A 20,912-nucleotide genomic window follows, 5' to 3' on the forward strand; every position below is an offset into this window, starting at 1 on the left:
AATTAAACCAATTTCTTTGAATACAACCGAAAAAAATGATAAAACATAAAATGGTAGCATAATTTTTTAGTAAATTTGTAATGGTACAATACCTAAGTATACAAGAAAGACCCTAACGGCAAAACTAGCGGATGGAGTAACTATGATAAAGATGATATGTAGCATGGTTGTAGCTACATATCATCTTCAATTTATCACAACCATACTCTTCAATTTATTATTTAAGAAAATCCCCAAAGAAACTTGCCAAATGTCAAAAGGAGTTCTAAAGGAGCGTAACCTTCTTTTCGAGCTTCCAAATTCTTTTAAATCTGACATACCAATCAAAACTCAATTCCAGGGTTTTCCCACAACTCCACAAGAAAGTAACTGCTCTATTCTTCGATCAATTTCTTTTCAACTCAATCTCAACAAACAAAAACCTTGAAAAATCTAGCTCTACATTTCACTAAAACCTCAACCCAATAAAATCACTGCACGCTTTCTAGTCTTTCATTTTTTTTCGTCACACAACCAAGTCATAGACATTCAAAAAAAAAAAAACCCAAACAGATTCCTAGTTCCAACCCCCCCTAAATAATAATTCATTTGTTAAGAGTTATTTTTGAAGATTTTATTCTACAACTTCATCCAGCCCCGCTAAATAAAAACCCTTCACCGGCACTTCTCGCCGGAGTTGATTCTATCTCCCCCTTCCCTCTCCTCTCTCTTTTATTTCTTTTCTTCCTTTTCCTGCTTCTGTTTACTAGCTACCAAGATGGAAGGTGATGGGAGTTTTATGGTGGAGTCTAAAACCTTCATCTTCTCAAAGGTAGCTGGTAACGGTTTTCGAATCACTGAGAGGAACAGAAAAATGGCTCTGTTTCTCTTCATTAATGGGACATCAGCTTCATGGGTGGCAAGGATGGTGGAGGAAGCTCTTGTCTCTCGACGGAGTGATGGGTTTTTTAGAAAGTTGAGGCTGGGTAATGGGGTCCTCTTTCTTCAACGGCACAACAACAATAGAGGATATTTTCTGCATTTGGAGGAATTCTGGAATGGCAGGAGGAGGGGCTCTCTGATTGTCCCTGAAGGTGTGAAGGGATGTGGCTGGGAAGGTTTCGCTTACCACCTCAAGAAGGTGACTGGGCCTGCGGGGGTGTTTACAGAGGGTAGCTTACGTCGGGGTGGGGTGGCTGGTTATGGGTTGGAAACAGAGAAACCTCCTGGAAATGGTGTTTCTTATGCCTTTGTTCTGAGGTCACCAACAAACTTTCTGATAGGGGGCAGCTCTGCCATGGCGTAGAGGACCAGTGCTGAAGGTGGAAGGTATTTTGTGGGCTGTCAAAGGACAGTTGTCTGGGATATTAGAGGAAGTTTTAGTACTGATGAATAAAGTGAATGTAGGCCTAAGCTTGGTAATGGACGTGGGGAAGGGAAGGTTTGTAAATTTGAAGAACTTGGAAAGGGTTGGGCCAAAACTTGAAGGGTCTAGGAAAGGAAATACCTGGATTGAGCAAGAACTTGAAGGGGCCCGCGAGCCCACATCAAAGGGGGGCCCGAGCGCTTACTAGTAGGATGGACTGAGCCGAGCCCATTAGGCCCATCCATCCTGTCTGGAAAGCCAAGGGGCAATCTTGGGCCCGAGAGTCTCTGGCCTTGGGCCGAAAAGGCACAATGCCTCCGACGGTCGACCTGGCTGCCCCACCGACGACTCAAAACACACCGATGATCGCTAGCGACTCTACGACCACTAATAGGGTGCACCCACAGAGCTACGCTGAGAAGCACAGCCCCTTGAAGCTGAAAGTGTTGGTTGGTTTGGTCGAGAAGGGTGTCGCTGCCTGTCCCCAGGCCTCTGGGAGCTCGTCGGAGACACAGAAAGGGCCAATGGCCCCTACGGACCCTATGGCTCGAATTTTTGGTGCCGTTCCTAATCACGGATGAGAGAAATTTCTGTGAGGAGGCATCGTCCTCCACCAGGCTGCCTCGGTCTAGTCCCTCTAAGTCCTTTGAGGTTCCCTTTAGGGCCCAAGGCCTTCATTCAACATTCTGTGATCTGGAGACCCCCTCAAGGGTTCTGTGCACAGTGGCAGAAGGGTATGATAAGTCATCGATTGATGGGGTTCTCTCAGATGTTGAATCTTCACTTGGGTCTGATATACAGTTAGTTTGCAAGGAGTTCAGAGTTGACATGGATCTGAGGGATGCAGGAGACGTACCTAGTCCTTTATGCTCATTGCCACCGGCGACTTCATGGGTTGGCATGCAATCTGATTGGGTTTTACAAAAGGTAAAGGATCTTCGTCATTGCATCGGGATTTCATGCGAAGGATTTAAGGACCAGTTTAAAGCTCTTCTCACTGCCATAGAAGCAGGGTAGCCATTTCTTGCCAAATCTGCTGCTAAAAAGGATAGGGAGCTTAAGAGGCTTGCTTGCTCCATAAACTATGGTGCAAGGGAAGGAAGTGTGAGCATGGGGACACACAATGAGAGGGTGAACCTCAACATTCCATGAAGCCCAAGATCCTTTAATGGAATGTTCAGGGATTGAATGACCCGAGCAAGCGTCTTAGAGTGAAGAATTTACTACGGGAATGGAAGGCAGATGTGATTTGTTTGCAAGACCAAGTTGAAGTCTATCAACATGCAAATAATAAGAAGCTTGTGGAATTGCCCTTATGTGGGATGGACCACGCTTGTCTCCAAGGGTGCTTCAGGGGGAATTTTAGTTGTGGGATAAGAGAGTAGTTAATTTGGTGGAGGATTTCATTGGCAAATTTTCAGTAACTTGCTCTTTCTCAAATGTAGAAGATGGTTTCGGTTGGGGGCTCTTAGGAGTTTACAGGCCAACTGTTGATAGCAAAAGACAACTCCTTTGGGATGAGATCGCTGGTTTGTGTAGTTGGTGGGACATCCCGTGGTGCATTGGAGGCGATTTCAACGTCACTTGGTTCCCCAATAAAAGATCAGGGGACTCTAGCATTGGTACAACCATGGTTGACTTTCAGCATTTATTTTTGAACTGGACTTGGTAGATCTACCTTTGGCGGGGGGGAGATTTCACTTGGTCTAATGGGAGGGTCTGTTCCAAGTTGGACAGGTTCATTGTCTCTCCCTCCTGGGAAGTCCAATTCCCCAACCTTTGCCAAAAAAGGCTCTCTAGGCTTTGCTCTAACCATTTCCCCCTCCTATTAGATTGCAGGGGTCTTCACAGGGGACATAGATACTTTAAATTCGAGAATATGTGATTGAAGGTTGACGGGTTTATGGAGAAAGTTGGATCGTGGTGGGCCTCTTCTTTATCTAAGAAAATGGAATTGTGAAGTCTTTGGGAACATTAATGACCAACGACTTCCTTTATTCCAAGAGCTGCAGAAATTTGATGACAAAGAAGTGGATGGGGCTTTTTTGGAAGATGATAAGGCAAGGAAAATGATTGTAGTAGCTGAGCTGGAAAAAAATACTCTTATGAAGAAGATCTCTTGGAGACAAAAATCTCGAGCCCTTTGGTTGAAGGAAGGGGACAAGAGCACAAAATTTTTCCATAGAGTTGCTAACTCCCATCATAGAAACAATGCCATTGAGGTCCTTCATTCGGAAGGCAGAGTTTTGACGGATAGAGATGCTATCAAGAACCACATTGTCCACTTTTATGACAAGCTGTTAACGAACCAATATCAATGTAGGCCTAAGGTAGACAAACTCGTTTTCGATTCAACTGATCAATCAAGTGCGGCTTGGTTGGAGAGATCCTTTGAAAAGGACGAGGTGCTTAGCGTGCTTAAAGGGATGGATAAAGACAAAGCACGGGGCCCAGATGACTTCACAATGGCGTTCTTTCAAACTTGTTGGGACATTGTTAAGGAGGATCTCATGAACGTTTTTCTCGAATTTCACTCTTTTATGAAATTTGAGAGAAGTCTTAACGCCACTTTCATCGCCCGTATCCCAAAAAGGGCGAGGTCGGTGGAGATGCAAGATTTCCGTTCCATAAGTTTGGTATGTGGGGTCTACAATATCATCTCAAAAGTTTTTGCTAAGCGACTAAGCGAAGTTATGGGGAAGATCATCTCGAAGTCACAAAACGCTTTCGTTAAAGGAAGACAAATCCTAGACTTTGTTCTTATTGCTCATGAATGTTTGGAGAATAGACTTAGAGACGACACCCTAGATATCTAGTGTAAATTGGATATGGAGAAGGCATTTGAGCACGTGAACTGGGATTTCTTGTTGTATATGCCTGGCAAACATGGCTTCGGGAAAAGATGGTGTCAGTGGATAAAACATTGTATCACAATTGTCAGATTCTCTATTTTGCTCAATGGCACTCCTGAAGGCTTTTTCAATAATTCTCGAGGTTTGAGATAAGGGGACCCCTTATCCCCCTTGTTATTCATTCTTGTGATGGATGTGCTGAGTAGAATGTTGGAGGGGGTGGTGGACAAGGGCTTCATCTCAGGCTTCTCGATGGGTGGTTCCTCACATGGTAGCATATCAATCACTCATATCCTTTTCACCGATGATACGTTGATTTTCTGTGACCCAGATCCCGACCAAATTCGCTCCTTGAGAGCTCTCCTTTGTTTTGAAGTTGTCTCCAATCTTACTGTGAATTTATCAAAGTCTGAAATTGTTCCAGTTGGTTTGGTTAATAATTTAAGAGAAGTGGCAGCCATCTTGGGCTGCAAGGTGTCATCCTTGCCTATGAAATACCTGTGACTTCCTTTGGGGGCTCCTCATAAATCCAAGGCAATGTGGGATGGGATTGTTGAGAAAATCGAATGCAAACTAGCGGGTTGGAAGAGAATTTACTTGTCTAAAGGTGGTAGAATCACGCTTATTAAGAGCACATTATCTAATCTTCCAACGTATTTTTTTTTTTATCTTTGTTCCCTTTGCCTACAGGGGTGGCAAATAGACTGGAGAAGATTTACCATGACTTCTTGTGGGGAGGGTTAGAAGATGAGAAAAAAGTCCATTTAAACTAATGGGATAAAGTCTGCACCCCTTTGTGTTTGTGGTGGATTGGGGGTTAGAAAATTGAGAACCTTCAACAAGGCTCTTCTTGGTAAGTGGTTATGGCGGTATCATCAAGAAATAGACGCTCTTTGGAGAAGCATAATCGATATTAAGATATTAAATAAGGGAGCATTTGGGGGGATTGGTGCTCTAATGCAGTAAAAGGGGCCTACAGAGTGGGGGTTTGGAAATTCATTCAGAATGGATGGGATGATATACTCGATAATTCCATATTTGAGGTGGGAAGGGATATGCGAATCAATTTTTGGTATGATATTTGGTGTGATGATGTGGCCTTGAAAAACGATTTCCCCTCTCTTTATAGGATTGCGTTAGATAAGGATGCTTCTGTGGTTGATAATATGAGTATCTTCGCTGATTTTCTTCATTGGTCCGTGAATTTTTCTAGAGCTATACAGGATTGGGAGGTGGATGACATTGCCGACTTTTACAATGTTTTATATATGCTGAAAGTGCAAGCAGGAAGGGAGGACAGACTACTATGGACATGTACAGGGAACAAGAAATTTTCAGTCTGCTCTTATTACAAGATATTGACAGTTCACCCCTCCAATGCCTTCTTTTGGAAGAGCATCTGGAGGAGCAATGCTCCCCTCAAAGTTGCTTTCTTTGGCTGGTTGGCATCCCATTAGAAATTATTGACCATCGATAAGCTGAAAAGCACGGTCCCTACTTAACAGATTGGTGCTTCATGTGTAAACACAGTAGCGAATCAACAGACCACCTGCTTCTCTATTGCAAAGTAGTCAAGGCTTTATGGGATGATATCTTCATTAGGCTTGGTATCATGGGTTATGCCTAGGAGTGTGATGGATTTATTGTCATGTTGGAGCGGGATTCGGGGCCACCGTAACATTGCAGCTGCTTGGAAGATGGTGCCTCTGTGTTTAATGCGGTGTACACGGATCGAAAGAAATGGTTGATATTTTGAAAATAGGGAACACTGCTTTTTCTTGTATACTTCCTGTGTATTGAGGCATTGCCTATTTACGTGGATTAATAAAACTTCTTACTTATCAAAAAATAAAAATAAAAACCCTTGATCCGTCCTTGTCTTTCAGTGAAAAAGGTGCGGTGGTGATTCAAGACAACAATAACTACCAACTTCTTACTTTGCAGATAGACAAGAAGAATGAAAGGAAAAATAAATTACCTCATGGTAATTGTTCGTAATCTTTGATGAGGAAGTCATCCATTTCAAGTGCCGGATTGAAGATCATCAAGGTGAAACACTACAGTACAAAAATTTGGAGCACTGGACCCATGTAATTTCACCAAGTTGCATCCCCGTCCCGAGATTAATATCATAATCAAATATTTATGTCATGAAACATGATTGCTTATAAAATGGCTAATTGCAAGCTTATTACAATCCTTATTTATGCTGATAGATAAGAAGACATCAAAATCCAAGATCTAAAGAACACACTGGACAACAATACCACCACGTATCACACACCTCAAAACATAGCAACTAAAAGTGGACCAAAGGAAACAATGCTTGATAAGTGTTCAGCAAAATGCAAAACACCAGCTACTTAATTTTCTGGAAAGCATAAATGGCTGTACAAAAATGGGCTTGGCATGGGAAAGCCTGGTGAAATTTCAGAACCTGAATTATTGCCGTTGACCTAGTTTGTTCAAACCACAATGCAGATACAACAGTTTGAACGCAAACAATAAATTGGAGAACCTGAATTATTTCCATTCACTTACTTTGTTTCTCTTGATTAGCTATAGCGTTAAAATATATTTGTCCATGATAATGCAAGCAAACAAATTATGTCAATGACCATATACAATCAAAGTAAACAACTAAGGTGGACTAAGGAAACAACTATTGATATGAGAACGTGGGTTGTTCCAGTAAGATCACATAAATGTAATCCTGGTTGACCGTATCTAGTGGATGGTAGAAGTTTGATCTTAAATACATGGTTTAATACAATATTTTTTGAATGAACGAAGAATTTGATAGGAATGAGTTCCGTAAATATAAAGGACTCACCAAGATAAAAGGAAAACAACTTTACCGTTTGTTTTCAAAACTGCCCCACTGGAAATGCCCAAGCCCACACAGCAAATCTCACAGGGCAGTTTCTTGATGCGTTTCCATTCACCATTCACGTAGCAAAGCAATAAACACAATAAAAAACCACATTAAGAGATGCACAACAGATATAAACAATGTGTATCATAATTACAAATTATGGGGCAGAGCAACAACCACAGGAGACATCAGCCTAACAAACATTAGGCAGCTGAACATAATTCATATAAAGGAAATTGAATGGTGACAAACCTAAGTTTTCCTGTTAAAGTATGTTTGCAACATATAAAATTCCCTGAAGCTGTTTTAAGTTTAAGTCATTCAGCATAGAGAAGGTTGATTTGCGAGGGAAATCTTCAATACTTCATTGTGAGTGTTGGTTTCAACTCTGTCTTGCTTTCTAATGGCCATCATGAACTTCGCTAAGGTTAACCTCTTTTGTTCATATCTTTTACATTATTGTAAGACTATTGTTAGTTTTTTACCAGTTCGGGTTGGATTGGTTGGCAAATGGGCTTCTCAAAGCTTTTATTGGAGAATTGAAGTGTTTAGAGCTACAGGTGGATGATAGATTCCTTGTGCCGCTTATTGCTGAGAAGAACAAGAGGGCATTGAGCCAAATATCTCTTGGTGGGAAGAGCGTGGAGCGGTTGTCCAATGGCAGATACGGAGGGATTGCACTAAATTAGAGGAAAGGCTGTAGGTTATCAAAACTGAGCATATCTTGCGCAAAGTTGTCGAAAGAAGAAGGCTGGGTATTTGGTAGCAGCAGAGTACGAGGAAGGAAGTTGGAAGGGCGTCGTAGTTATCCTTGAACGAATGGAGGGGAAGGCATGGAGAATCTCAGGCGAGCAAATACACAGGCCTCTGTTTCCAGAATGCAACAGAATGTAGTAAGTGCAAGGAATGTGGATTTACTAGCATGTCTCATCTTTTCTATGCAAATGATATTTTGCTACTTTTTTAAGCCAATCCAAATCATCTCCAGTATTTCCATGTTTTATTCCTATGCTTTGAAGCAACGTACATTTGAAGATTATTTTGACCAAATCAAAATTGATCCTGGTGAGTCAGGTTGACACTGTGGGAAGTTTGGCAACCATTCTTAAGTGCAAAGTGTCCTCTTTACCAATGAAGTATTTGGGTCTCCCTCTATTGACCACGTTGGAGACAAAGGAAATAAGAGATGAAATCGTTGAGAAATTTGAGCGTTGGTTGGCTTATTGGAGATGGTGTATTTGCCAAAAGGGTGTTAGGATCACTTTGATCAAGAGCACGCTCTCAAGCTGGCCCATGCATTTCATGTCCTTGGTTTCCACCTGCTTTTACTGTGGCTGACCACAATGAGAAGGTGCAGCGAGACTTCCTTTGAGGTGTTTCTGAGAGGAAGTACCATCTGGCAAGCTGGGCCAAAGGTTTGCTTTCCTATTTCAAAAGGTGTGTTGGGTATTCAGAATTTGCTATTGTTTGATAGTGCATTATTAGGGATATGAACTTGGCGACATCCATGTGAGAGGGGTGCATTGGGGAGAACTGGATTCCAAATATGGATGCTTGTGAGGTGAAATATGTTCTAATGAGGTTCAAGATCCACATGGGGTGCCATTGTGGAACATTATAAGAAATTATGGGGTAAGATGGAGCTAGATCATATTTGGCATTATTTGTGGTGTGGTGATAGGTTTTGAAAGAAGTTTTCTCATAGGTGTTAAGCGTGACTTGTGTCAAGGATGCTTCAGCGGTGAATAATTTGGAGATTGCAGGTGGCTTTTCTCGGTGGAATAGAAGCTTCATCGAAGCAACACAAGCTAGGGAGGTAGAAGCGTCCAATGAGTTTTTTCACCTATTGCACTCCACAAATTTATGAAGGAAGGGTTGAAGTCGACTTTCTGGGCCCCATCCAACAAAAAGGTGTTCAGCGTTCACTTTTTTTGTCACGTCATTCATTATGAACAATACGCTCCCATTGAAGAAAATTTGGAGACCACAGGCCCCTTTGAAAGTGACTTTCTTTGCCTTGACTATCTCTAAGGAAGATTTGCCCCATTTATAATTTAAGAATCTTTGACAAGAAAGCAGTCTAAACAGAAAATCTGCTATGAGAGGTGTACAAGTCTTCCAAATATTCATCCAATGATATCAATTAACATATGAGTTTGCAAGAACTTGATAGAATAAACGAACAACAAACACTCCTTTGGGGGCACGAAAGGACCTTGTCTTCCCCTCTAACTCAGGTGATTTAGAAGAGTGCAATTTGACTAAGAAACTCTTTGAAGGCATCAACTTCTCCGTCTCGTACTACTCTAAAGAATTGACATTCCATTGAGATAAACCACTGCTAATTCCGAAATATCAGCTATTGAGGCTTCCTGCACCCGCAAAATCTCACCCTTTTGGAAATGCTTCCTTGGAGACCTTTACCTCCACATCATAAATTGCCAAAATTTAATTGTGGATCCTTCTCCAAACTCAAGTTGAGTATGCCTAAAAATAACTCTTATCCTCTTTCTTACATGCTTCCAAAACCCCACACCCCATCTGGTCCATGTCCCTTAGTCGAGCACCAACCATTCCAAGCTCCACAAAACCTTGTCTATTAGACCCTTCCCCAAAGGCCCCGTTTCTTGTTTATATTAGTAGTCATTTTCCCAATAATGACTGGTTGAGCAATAGGAGGTCTCAAACTCCCAACCCTCCTTAGAGATTGAGGCGCTTACTCTTGCCCAATTTACAAGATGAAATTTGTACACTTCCCACTCCATACAAAAGTCATGTTGTAGCTTCTATATTCCATCGTGACTGAGGAAATCAAAGAGAGGTGAACATCATAGGCAAGGATACCATACACCTCAATATGCTACCAAGCCCTCCGCATTACAAACATTTCCCACTCAAAACAATTCTCAGTTTGCTAAGTTCCCTTTCAAGCCAGATACAGATTCAAACCATTAAAAAAAAAAAAAAAAGGGCCCCCGTATACTACCTTGAGAAGAACACCTCCTTGCCCATTGCGTAAGCTCTGGTTTTAGAGCTACAGAAAAGTCAATCATTCTCTACAATTTAGGTCTTTCCCCATGCCTCAACTCAATGGTAATTCCCTCCCCTGCTGTGATTCCAATTCCTACTCTCAACCAAGCATAAAGTGTGAACACCCTCTGCCAATAGTTCGAAAACCCTTGTATCTATCAACAGCTGTTCCGGGAAACCCACCCTACCATACCTCTCAAATCCTGGCTATCAGAAAGCAAAAACTCAATCCAACTGCATTTTCACCATTTTTTATGCCTTCAATTGCCATTTTGTCTAATTTTAAGTTCAACTTTTGAAAGTTGACATGCCATTTTGTGATAGTTAAACGACAGATCACTCAGATGCATGCATATGTCCCACAAAAGAAAAAACAGAATTAGAGAGAGAGAGAGAGACCCAATAAATCAAGGAACTCCTAGGATAAGTTTTCAACCAATAGACTTACTATGTTCTTGTAAACTGATTAGCTGAAAATCTCGAAACTTTCAATGTCTGAAAATGACTTGCTTAACTTAGAATTTGGCTAGAAAATCTGCTAGCCTAAAGGTCCAAAGTTTCAAGACTTTTCAGTTCTACGATACAGGCCGAAAACTCGCCAGAAAATGACAGATCACTAAGATGCGCACATGTCCAAGAAAAGCAAAAAATAGAATAAGAAAACTAGGAATAAAAAAGGGAGAGAGAAACAACTTAGGAGATCAATTTCGACCAAAAGATTTGCTGACAAATTATAGTACTATACAACACAGAATTAAATCAAAATTAATTTACCACAGCTAAAATTAAAGAGGTGTTATAATTTTCCTAACGGGATCTCAAATAACTTGAATTTGTAATACTGTTTTTTGGGTAATTTCTCTATCTTTTAGGTAATCACAATAACCAATTAAATTGTTTTTTTTTTTTTTTTACCTCTCTTGCAAAAATTATTGACAGTATCTAAATGTATTCTTCATAAATTAATGTATTTTTTGTACCCAATTTTCAATGTATACCAAGAAATTATTATCAAATCTTGACAATTGATATAAAAATACTCTACATTTTTTAAGAATTTTGAGAGACTTTTAAAATATATTTGCTTACAACATCATTTGCTACTTACCAAAACCCAGAATTAGAAACCTCGGAAAATTTAGGCCTTTCCAAGCTATCTCAACATAACTCAATTTTTACTATTTTCGTTTTTCAGGTCCATCAAACCGAAAAATACACAACCTTTCTTTGGACAAGTGAAATAAAAATAATAATAATAAAAAATTGAAAGACATATAAGCAAGAAATATAAATATATCAGATCACCAATAAGCTTTGTATCAGTTGTGAGGATCAGGCCTAGCATCGGAAAATATAAGGGGTTAGTATAGCAGGTAAAAGAGTACCTTTTGGCATGGACGAATCCATGTCAAGATATTTGCCCTCTAGGGGGGCAAGTATAATTTTCTATTATTTAATTTTTAGACACAATGTAAGAAAAAATTAAAAAGGAAGAAAACTAGCCGACTATAAAAGTTATTTTCTAAAATGTAGTCTCCCTCCCTCCCACAAGAGCCATCTATCAAACTAGCATCACCCGCTAATTGCACGGATTAATTACATGAGATGCTTCCACCATTGAAATCAACAAGTTAGGAAAAAGGTTGAATATTGAAAAAACAACAAATTGCTAAGAAAGAAATACTAGCTAGAGTTGTAATGGAACCAATAAAGTGATAAGTTTTCTGGGTACCCGTTTCTTTCAGCTTTCGAGAATGGAGATGGCGCTGAAAAGTGGAACTTTCTTCAGCTCGATCAGTTGGGGAAGATAATAATTAGTAGGGGTTTTCACTTTTTAGAAGATCAGACCACAACATGACCATGCTGAAAGCACCATACCATGACTGCAGTGGGAGTACAGTGTGGGTATGGTGAAAAAGGTCCGTAACCCGAAATCACAGCACACATTGCTGGCCATTTTCAGTGTAAATGAATAGTTAATTCTTAAGGTTTGCGTGATCAGAGCATTTAAGAATCATGACAACGACCAAAAAACTACGAGAAGGATCTAGTGCATGAGAACAAAATAAGGAATATATCTCAATCAACAACTAAAAGTTGAACACAGATGAACATCATGCGAGAGGAAAATATTTGGTTTGAATGATCCAGGATTAATTGGAAGCGAAAAGACCAGAAAGCCAGCTTCCTATGTCACTATTCAACGGGGAAATAAGAGCTTTATCATCATTTAGTAACCAATAGTATAAACTCTGATTACATATCACCAGGCAATATGCAAAATTCACCGAGGGCAAAAGTGCAATGTCAATAGAAACAGTATATTTTCTGTTCTCAAAACCATTGAAGGACCAAAAACCAAAAGAGAAGTAATTTTAGATGGCACAAGAAAAATCAAAGGCGGATTCCCTCTTTCAGTATAGAGTACTAGTTGGGATAGCACGTGCATGTAAAATTGTATACAATATATGCTATAGTAGAAGACCGAAATTCAAAGCTGTAGACAACGTTATATGTAAAATACCACACAACTGCAAGACTCAAACTAGCAAGCTAAGCACAGAATGCACAAGCACCTTACATTGTACAAGCACCTTACATTTGCATTGTACACTTGATGGCTGAAAACCTAAGCGCACTAACATGAGATACAAAAAACAGATGCAGAATATACAAAGAATAATTAAGCTCGTAGATAACCTGGTTGAAATTGCTAAACCAGTAGCACTGGTGGCGCTGCAATAGGATCTCATCACCAGTTAAAAGCTACAGTAGATGAAAATAAAATATTTGAAAAATGAATGTAGAGAAAAAAGCAAGAGTGCTGACCAAACATACATGAGAACCCACAAAGCAGAGAAATCCACTGTTATCGAGAGAATCATTTGCCTTGCAACATTTCATGAGAAGCCAAGAGCAAAATAAGTTATCAAAACAAGCACAGGAACTGCCTGAGATGGTTTTAACTCCAAGAAGCTATATCCCCCATACAGAATAATTGAGTTTGGTATAAAGCAGCCGGTATAAAAACTTGAGTTGTCAGTTGCACCTTGGAAATAAATCATAATATCTTTCGAGCATTAATTAAACCAATTTCTTAAAATACAACCGAAATAAATGGTAAAACATAAAATGGTAGCAGAATTTATTAGTAAATTTGTAATGGTACTCTACCCAAGTATACAAGAAAGACGCTGACACTAGCAAAACTAGTGGATGGAGTAACTATGATAAAGATGATCTGTAGCATGGTTGTAGCTATCCCAACTGGTGAAATATCGTTTTTTGGACAAATGTATTGCAACCATACACTACAATTTATTATTTAAAAAAATCCACAAAGAAACCTGCAAAATGTCAAAAGGAGTTTTAAAGGAGTGCACCGATCTTTAAGAACTTCCCGCAAAATTCTTTTAAATCGGAAACACCAATTCAATCTCAAACTTTCACTACTTTTTCTTGTTCAAGGGTTTTCCCACAACTCCACAAGAAAGTAACCGCTCTTTTCTTCGATCAATTTCTTTTCAACTCAAATCTCAACAAACAAAAACCTTGAGAAATTTCGCTCTACTTCTCATACGCTACTTCTAATTTTCATAGGCTTTTTGGATCATTTGGGGCTAGCTAGTATGGGCTAGGTGTTTTCTTGTATACGTCCAGTGTACTTGGTTACTCCTATTCATATATATAATATTTTTACTTATAAAAAAAAAGTGCAAGTAATGTCAATTTACTAGCATGTCTCATCTTTTATATGCAAATGATACTTTTCTATTATTTTAGGCCAATCCAAATCATCTACACCATTTCCATGTTTTATTCCTATGCTTTGAACCAATGTACATTTGAAGATTACTTTGACCAAATCGAAATTGGTCCAAGTGAGTCAGGCCGAGAACGTGGGAAGTTTGACAACCATTCTAGAATGCAAAATGTCCTCTTCACCAATTAAGTATTTGCGTCTCCCTTTATTGACCACGTTGGAGACAAAGGGAATAAGAGATGAAATCGATGAGAAAATTGAGCGTCGATTGCCTTATAGGAGATGGTGTATTTGTCAAAAGGCTGTTAGGATCACTTTGATCAAGAGCACACTCTCAAATTGGCCCACATATTTCATGCCCTTTGTTTCCACCTGCTTTTACTGTGGCTGACCAAAGTGAGAAGGTGCAGCAGGACTTCCTTTGAGGTGTTTCTGGGAGGAAACGACATCAGGCAAGTTGGGCAAAGGTTTGCTTTCCAACTTCAAAAGGTGTGTTGGGATTCAGAATTTGCTATTGTTTTATCGTGCATAATTAGGGATATGAACTTGATGAGATCCACGTGAGAGGGGTGCATTGGGGAGAACTGTTATAGATTCCAAATATGGATGCTTGTGAGGCGAAATATGTTCTAATGAGGTTCAAGGTCCACATGGGGTGCCATTATGGAAAATTATAAGGAATTATGGGGTAAGATGGAGCTAGATCAGATTTTGGCATTATTTGTGGTGTGGTGAAAGGCTCCAAAGGAAGTTTTCCCAGCGGTGTTAAGCGTGACTTGTGTCAAGAATGCTTCTGCGGTAAACAATTTGGAGATTGAAGGTGGCTTTTCTCGGTGGAATAGAAGCTTCATCGAAGCTGCGCAAGCTTGGGAGGTAGAAGCGTCCAATGAATTTTTTCACCAATTGCACTCGACAAATTTATGAACGAAGGGTTGAAGTTGCCGTTCTGGGCCCCATCCAAGAAAAAGGAGTTCAGCATATGATTTTTTTGTCACGTCATATGAACAATACGCTCCCATGGAAGAAAATTTGGAGAGCAAAGGCCCCTTTGAAACCAAATTTCTTTGCTTTGACTGTATCTCCGGGGAAGATTCGCCCCATGTATAATTTAAGAATCTTCAACGAGAAAGGAGTCTAAACAGAAAATATGCTCTTAGAGGTGCTTAAGTCTTCCAAATATTCCTCCAAGAATATCAATTAACATGTGAGTTTGCGAGAACTTGATAGAAAAAACAAACAATGAACACTCCTTCTTTAGGGGCACGAAAGGGCCTTGTCTTCGTCTCCGACTCTCTGTTTAGAAGAGTGCAATTGACTACGAAACTCTTTGAAGGTATTAACTTTTCTGTCTCGTACTATTCTAAAGAACTTGGCGACATCCACGTGAGAGGGGTGCATTGGGGAGAACTGTTATAGATTCCAAATATGGATGCTTGTGAGGCGAAATATTTTCTAATGAGCTTCAAGGTCCACATGGGGTGCCATTATGGAAAATTATAAGGAATTATGGGGTAAGATGGAGCTAGATCATATTTTGACATTAATTGTGAGGTGGTGATAGGTTCCAAACGAAGTTCCCAGAGGTGTTAAGCGTGACTTGTGTCAAGGATGCTTCAGCAGTGAACAATTTGAAAATTGCAAGTGGCTTTTCTCGGTGGAATAGAAGCTTCATCAAAGCTGCGCAAGCTTGGGAGGTAGAAGCGTCCAATGAATTTTTTCACCAATTGCACTCCAATAATTTATGATCTAAGGGTTGAAGACGCCATTCTGGGCCCCCATCCAAGAAAAAGGTGTTCAACATTCAATTTTTTTGTCACGTCATTATGAACAATACGCTCCCATGGAAAAAAATTTGGAGAGCAAAGGCCCATTTGAAAGCGACTTTCTTTGCTTTGACTGTATCTCTAGGGACGATTTGGCCCATGTATAATTTAAGAATCATCAACGAGAAAGCAGTCTAAACAGAAAATATGCTCTTAGAGGTGCTCAAGTCTTCCAAATATTCCTCCAAGAATATCAATTAACATATGAGTTTGCAAGAAGTTGATAGAAAAAACAAACAATGAGTACTCCTTTAGGGGAACGTAAGGGCCTTGTCTTCGTCCTTGACTCTCGGTTTAGAAGAGTACAATTGACTAAGAAACTCTTTGAAGGCATCAACTTTCCTGTCTCATACTACTCTAAAGAACTTGGCAACATCCACATGCGAGGCGTGCATTGGGGAGAATTGTTATAGATTCCATATAAGGATGCTTGTGTGGCGAAATATGTTCTAATGAGGTTCAAGGTCCACATGGGGTGCCATTATGGAAAATTATAAGGAATTATGGGGTAAGATCGAGATAGATCAAATTTTGGCATTATTTGTGGTTTGGTGATAGGTTCCAAAGGAAGTTTTCCTAGATGTGTTAAGCTTGACTTGTGTCAAGAATGCTTCTGCAGTGAACAATTTGGAGATTGCAGGTGGCTTTTCTCGGTGGAATAGAAGCTTCATCTAAGCAATGCAAGCTTGGGAGGTAGAAGCGTCAAATGAATTTTTTCACCTATTGCACTCCACAAATTTATGAACAAAGGGTTGAAGTCACCGTTCTGGGCCCCATCCAAGAAAAAGGAGTTCAGCGTTCAGTTTTTTTGTCACGTCACTAAGAACAATACACTCCCATGGAAGAGAATTTGGAGAGCAAAGGCCCCTTTGAAAGTGACTTTCTTTGCTTTGACTATATCTCTAGGGACGATTTGCCCCATCTATAATTTAAGAATCATCAACGAGAAAGCAGTCTAAACAGAAAATATGTTGTTTGTGGTGCTTAAGTCTTCCAAATATTCCTCCAAGAATATCAATTAAAATATGAGTTTGCAAGAACTTGATAGAAAAAACAAACAATGAACACTCCTTCTTTAGGGGCACGTAAGGGCCTTGTCTCCGTCTCCGACTCTCAGTTTAGAAGAGTACAATTGACTAAGAAACTCTTTGAAGGCATCAACTTTCCCGTCTCGTACTACTCTAAAGAACTTGGCGACATCCACATGAGAGGGGTGCATTGGGGAGAACTATTATAGATTCCAAATATGGATGCTTGTGAGGCGAAATATGTTCTAATGAGCTTCAAGGTCCTCATGGGGTGCCATTATGGAAAATTGTACGGAATTATGGGGTAAGATGGAGCTAGATCATATTTTGGCATTATTTGCAATCTGGTGATAGGTTCCAAACAAAGTTTTCCGAGAGGTGTTAAGCGTGACTTGTGTCAAGGATGCTTCAACGGTGAACAATTTCGAGATTGCAGGTGGCTTTTCTCAGTGGAATAGAAGCTTCATCGAAGCATCACAAGCTTGGGAGGTAGAAGCGTCCAATGAATTTTTTTCACCTATTGCACTCCACAGATTTATGAACAAAGGGTTGAAGACACCATTCTGGGCCCCTTCCAAGAAAAAGGTGTTCAGCCTTCGATTTTTTATTCACATCATTATGAACAATACGCTCCCATCGAAGAAAATCTGGAGAGCAAAGACCCTTTTGAAAGCGACTTTCCTTGCTTTGACTGTATCTCTAGGGAAGATTCGCTCCATGTATAATTTAAGAATCTTCAACGAGAAAGCAGTCTAAACAGAAAATATGCTCTTAGAGGTGCTTAAGTCTTCCAGATATTCCTCCAAGGATATCAATTAACATATGAGTTTGCGAGAACTTGATAGAAAAAAAAAAACAATGAACACTCCTTCTTTAGGGGCACGAAAGGGCCTTGTCTTCGTCTCCGACTCTCGGCTTAGAAGAGTGCAATTGACTAAGAAAGTCTTTGAAGGCATCAACTTTCCCGTTACGTTCTACTCTAAAGAACTTGGCAAAATCCACGTGAGAGGGGTGCATTGGGGAGAACTGTTATAGATTCCAAATATGGATGCTTGTGAGGCGAAATATGTTCTAATGAGGTTCAAGGTCCACATGGGGTGCCATTATGGAAAATTACAAGGAATAATGGGGTAAGATGGAGATAGATCAAATTTTCACATTAATTGTGGTGCGGTGATAGGTTCCAAAGGAAGTTTTCCCATATGTGTTAAGCGTGACTTGTGTCAAGGATGCTTCAGCGGCAACCAATTTGGAAATTGCAGATGGCTTTTCTCGATGGAATAGAAGCTTCATCGAAGCAGCACAAACTTGGGATGTAGAAGCGTCCAATGAATTTTTCCACCTATTGCACTCCACAAATTTATGAACAAAGGGTTGAAGACGCCGTTCTGGGCCCCATCCAAGAAAAAGGAGTTCAGCGTTCGGTTTTTTTGTCATGTCATTATGAACAATACGCTCCCAAGGAATATTTCTTTGCTTTGACTGTATCTCTAGGGAAGATTCGCCCCATGTATAATTTAAGAATCTTCAACGAGAAAGCAGTCTAAACAGAAAATATGCTCTTAGAGGTGCTCAAGTCTTCCAAATATTCCTCCAAGGATATCAATTAGCATATGAGTTCGTGAGAACTTGATAGAAAAAACAAACAATGAACACTCCTTCATTAGGGGCACGAAAGAGCCTTGTCTTCGTCTCCGACTCTCGGTTTAGAAGAGTGCAATTGACTAAGAAACCTTTGAAGGCATCAACTTACCCATCTCCTACTACTCTAAAGAACTTGGCGACAGCCATGTGTGAGGGGTGCATTGGGGAGAACTGTTATAGATTCCAAATATGAATGCTTGTGAGGCGAAATATTTTCCACTGAGGTTCAAGGTCCACAAGGGGTGCCATTATCGAAAATTATATGGAATTATAGGGTAAGATCTAGATAGATCAAATTTTGGCATTATTTGTAGTTTGGTGATAGGTTCCAAAGGAAGTTTTCCAAGATTTGTTAGGCTTGACTTGTGTCAAGAATGCTTCTGCGGTGAACAATTTGGAGATTGCAGGAGGCTTTTCTTGATGGAATAGATGCTTCATCGAAGCATCTCAAGCTTGGGAGGTAGAAGCGTGCAATGAATTTTTTCACCTATTGCACTCCACAAATTTATGAACAAAGTGTTGAAGATTCCATTTTGGGCCCCATCCAAGAAAAAGGTGTTCAACATTCGGCTTTTTTGTCACGTCATTATGACCAATACGCTCCCAAGGAAGAAAATCAGGAGAGCAAAGGCCCCTTCGAAAGCGACTTTCTTTGCTTTGACTATATCGCTAGGGAAGATTCTCCCCATATATAATTTAAGAATCTTCAACGAGAAAGCAGTCTAAACAGAAACTATGCTCTTAGAGGTGCCTAAGAAGTCATTTGGATTCGAAATCAAGTTGAGATGTGTTGTGAATAGTAATGAGATTTGTGAGTTAAAGTTGATGAATAGTAGTGAATATTAGTGAGATGAGTTGAGATGGGCTGTGAATCCAAACCGGGCCTAAATCTTCCAAATATTCCTCCAAGGATATCAATTAACATATGAGTTTGGGAGAACTCGATAGAAAAAACAAACAATGGACACTCCTTCTTTAGGAGCACGAAAGGGCCTTGTCTGCGTCTCCGACTCTCAGTTTACAAGAGTGCAATTGACTAAGAAACTCTTTGAAGGAATCAACTTTCCCGTCTCGTACTAGTCTAAAGAACTTGGTGACATCCTCGTGAGAGGGGTGCATTAAGGAGAACTGTTATAGATTCCAAATATGGATGCTTATGAGGCGAAATATGTTCTTATGCGCTTCATGGTCCACATGGGGGGCCATTATAAATTATAAGGAATATGGGGTGAGATGGAGCTAGATCATATTTTGGCATTATTTGTGGTGTGTTGATAGGTTTCAAAGGAAGTTTTTCCAGAGGTGTTAAGCGTGTGTCAAGGATGCTTCAACGATGAAAAATTTGGAGATTGCAGGTGGGTTTTATCGGTGGAATAGAATCTTCATCGAAGCATCGCAAGCTTGGGAGGTAGAAGCGTGCAATGAATTTTTTCACCTATTGCACTCCACAAATTTATGAACAAAGGGTTGAAGATGCCATTCTGAGCCCCATCCAAGGAAAAGGTGTTCAACATTCGATTTTTTTGTCACATCATTATGAACAATACGCTCCCATGGAAGAAAATATAGAGAGCAAAGGCCCCTTTGAAAGCAACTTTCTTTGCTTTGACTGTATCTCTAGGGAAGATTCGCACCACGTAAAATTTAAGAATCTTCAACGAGAAAGCAGTATAAACAGAAAATATGCTTTTAGAGGTGCTTAAGTCTTCCAAATATTCCTCCAAGGATATCAATTAACATATGAGTTTGCGAGAACTTGATAGAAAAAACAAACAATGAACACTCCTTCATTAGGGGCACGAAAGAGCCTTGTCTTCATCTCCGACTCTCGGTTTAGAAGATATGCTTTTAGAGGTGCTTAAGTCTTCCAAATATTCCTCCAAGGATATCAATTAACGTATGAGTTTGCGAGAACTTGATAGAAAAAACAAACAATGAACACTCCTTCATTAGGGGCACGAAAGAGCCTTGTCTTCGTCTCCGACTCTCGGTTTAGAAGAGTGCAATTGACTAAGAAACCTTTGAAGGCATCAACTTACCCATCTCCTACTACTCTAAAGAACTTGGCGACAGCCACGTGTGAGGGGTGCATTGGGGAGAACTGTTATACATTCCAAATATGGATGCTTGTGAGGCGATATATGGTCTAATGAGGTTCAAGATCCACAAGGGGTGCCATTATCGAAAATTATAAGGAATTATATGGTAAGATCTAGATAGATCAAATTTTGGCATTATTTGTGGTTTGGTGATAGGTTCCAAAGGAAGTTTTCCCATATGTGTTAAGCTTGACTTGTGTCAAGAATGCTTCTGCGGTGAACAATTTGGAGATTGTAGGTGGCTTTTCTCGATGGAATAGATGCTTCATCGAAGCAGCGCAAGCGTGCGAGGTAGAAGCATCCAATGAATTTTTTCACCTATTGTACTCCACAAATTTATGAACAAAGTGTTGAAGATTCCATTTTGGGCCCCATCCAAGAGAAAGGTGTTCAACATTCGATTTTTTTGTCACGTCATTATGATCAATACGCTCCCAAGGAAGAAAATCAGGA

The 20,912-nt window shown here is 40.0% G+C and overlaps 2 protein-coding genes across 2 annotated transcripts; both read left to right on the forward strand.

Moving 5' to 3' along the window:
- The first annotated feature begins 757 nt into the window (after positions 1-757).
- LOC121247487 (transcription factor Pur-alpha 1-like) lies at positions 758-1,285 on the forward strand. Its single transcript, XM_041145827.1, has one exon. The coding sequence runs from the start codon at positions 758-760 to the stop codon at positions 1,283-1,285; it is 528 nt and encodes a 175-aa protein (XP_041001761.1).
- A 2,888-nt stretch (positions 1,286-4,173) lies between these two features.
- Positions 4,174-7,761, forward strand: LOC121247497. Its single transcript, XM_041145835.1, has 3 exons — positions 4,174-4,339; positions 4,529-4,671; positions 7,561-7,761. The coding sequence occupies exons 1-3, from the start codon at positions 4,174-4,176 to the stop codon at positions 7,759-7,761; spliced, it is 510 nt and encodes a 169-aa protein (XP_041001769.1).
- Positions 7,762-20,912: the final 13,151 nt, after the last annotated feature.

This window comes from Juglans microcarpa x Juglans regia, chromosome 1D (genome assembly GCF_004785595.1).
Source record: "Juglans microcarpa x Juglans regia isolate MS1-56 chromosome 1D, Jm3101_v1.0, whole genome shotgun sequence".
NCBI lineage: Eukaryota > Viridiplantae > Streptophyta > Magnoliopsida > Fagales > Juglandaceae > Juglans > Juglans microcarpa x Juglans regia.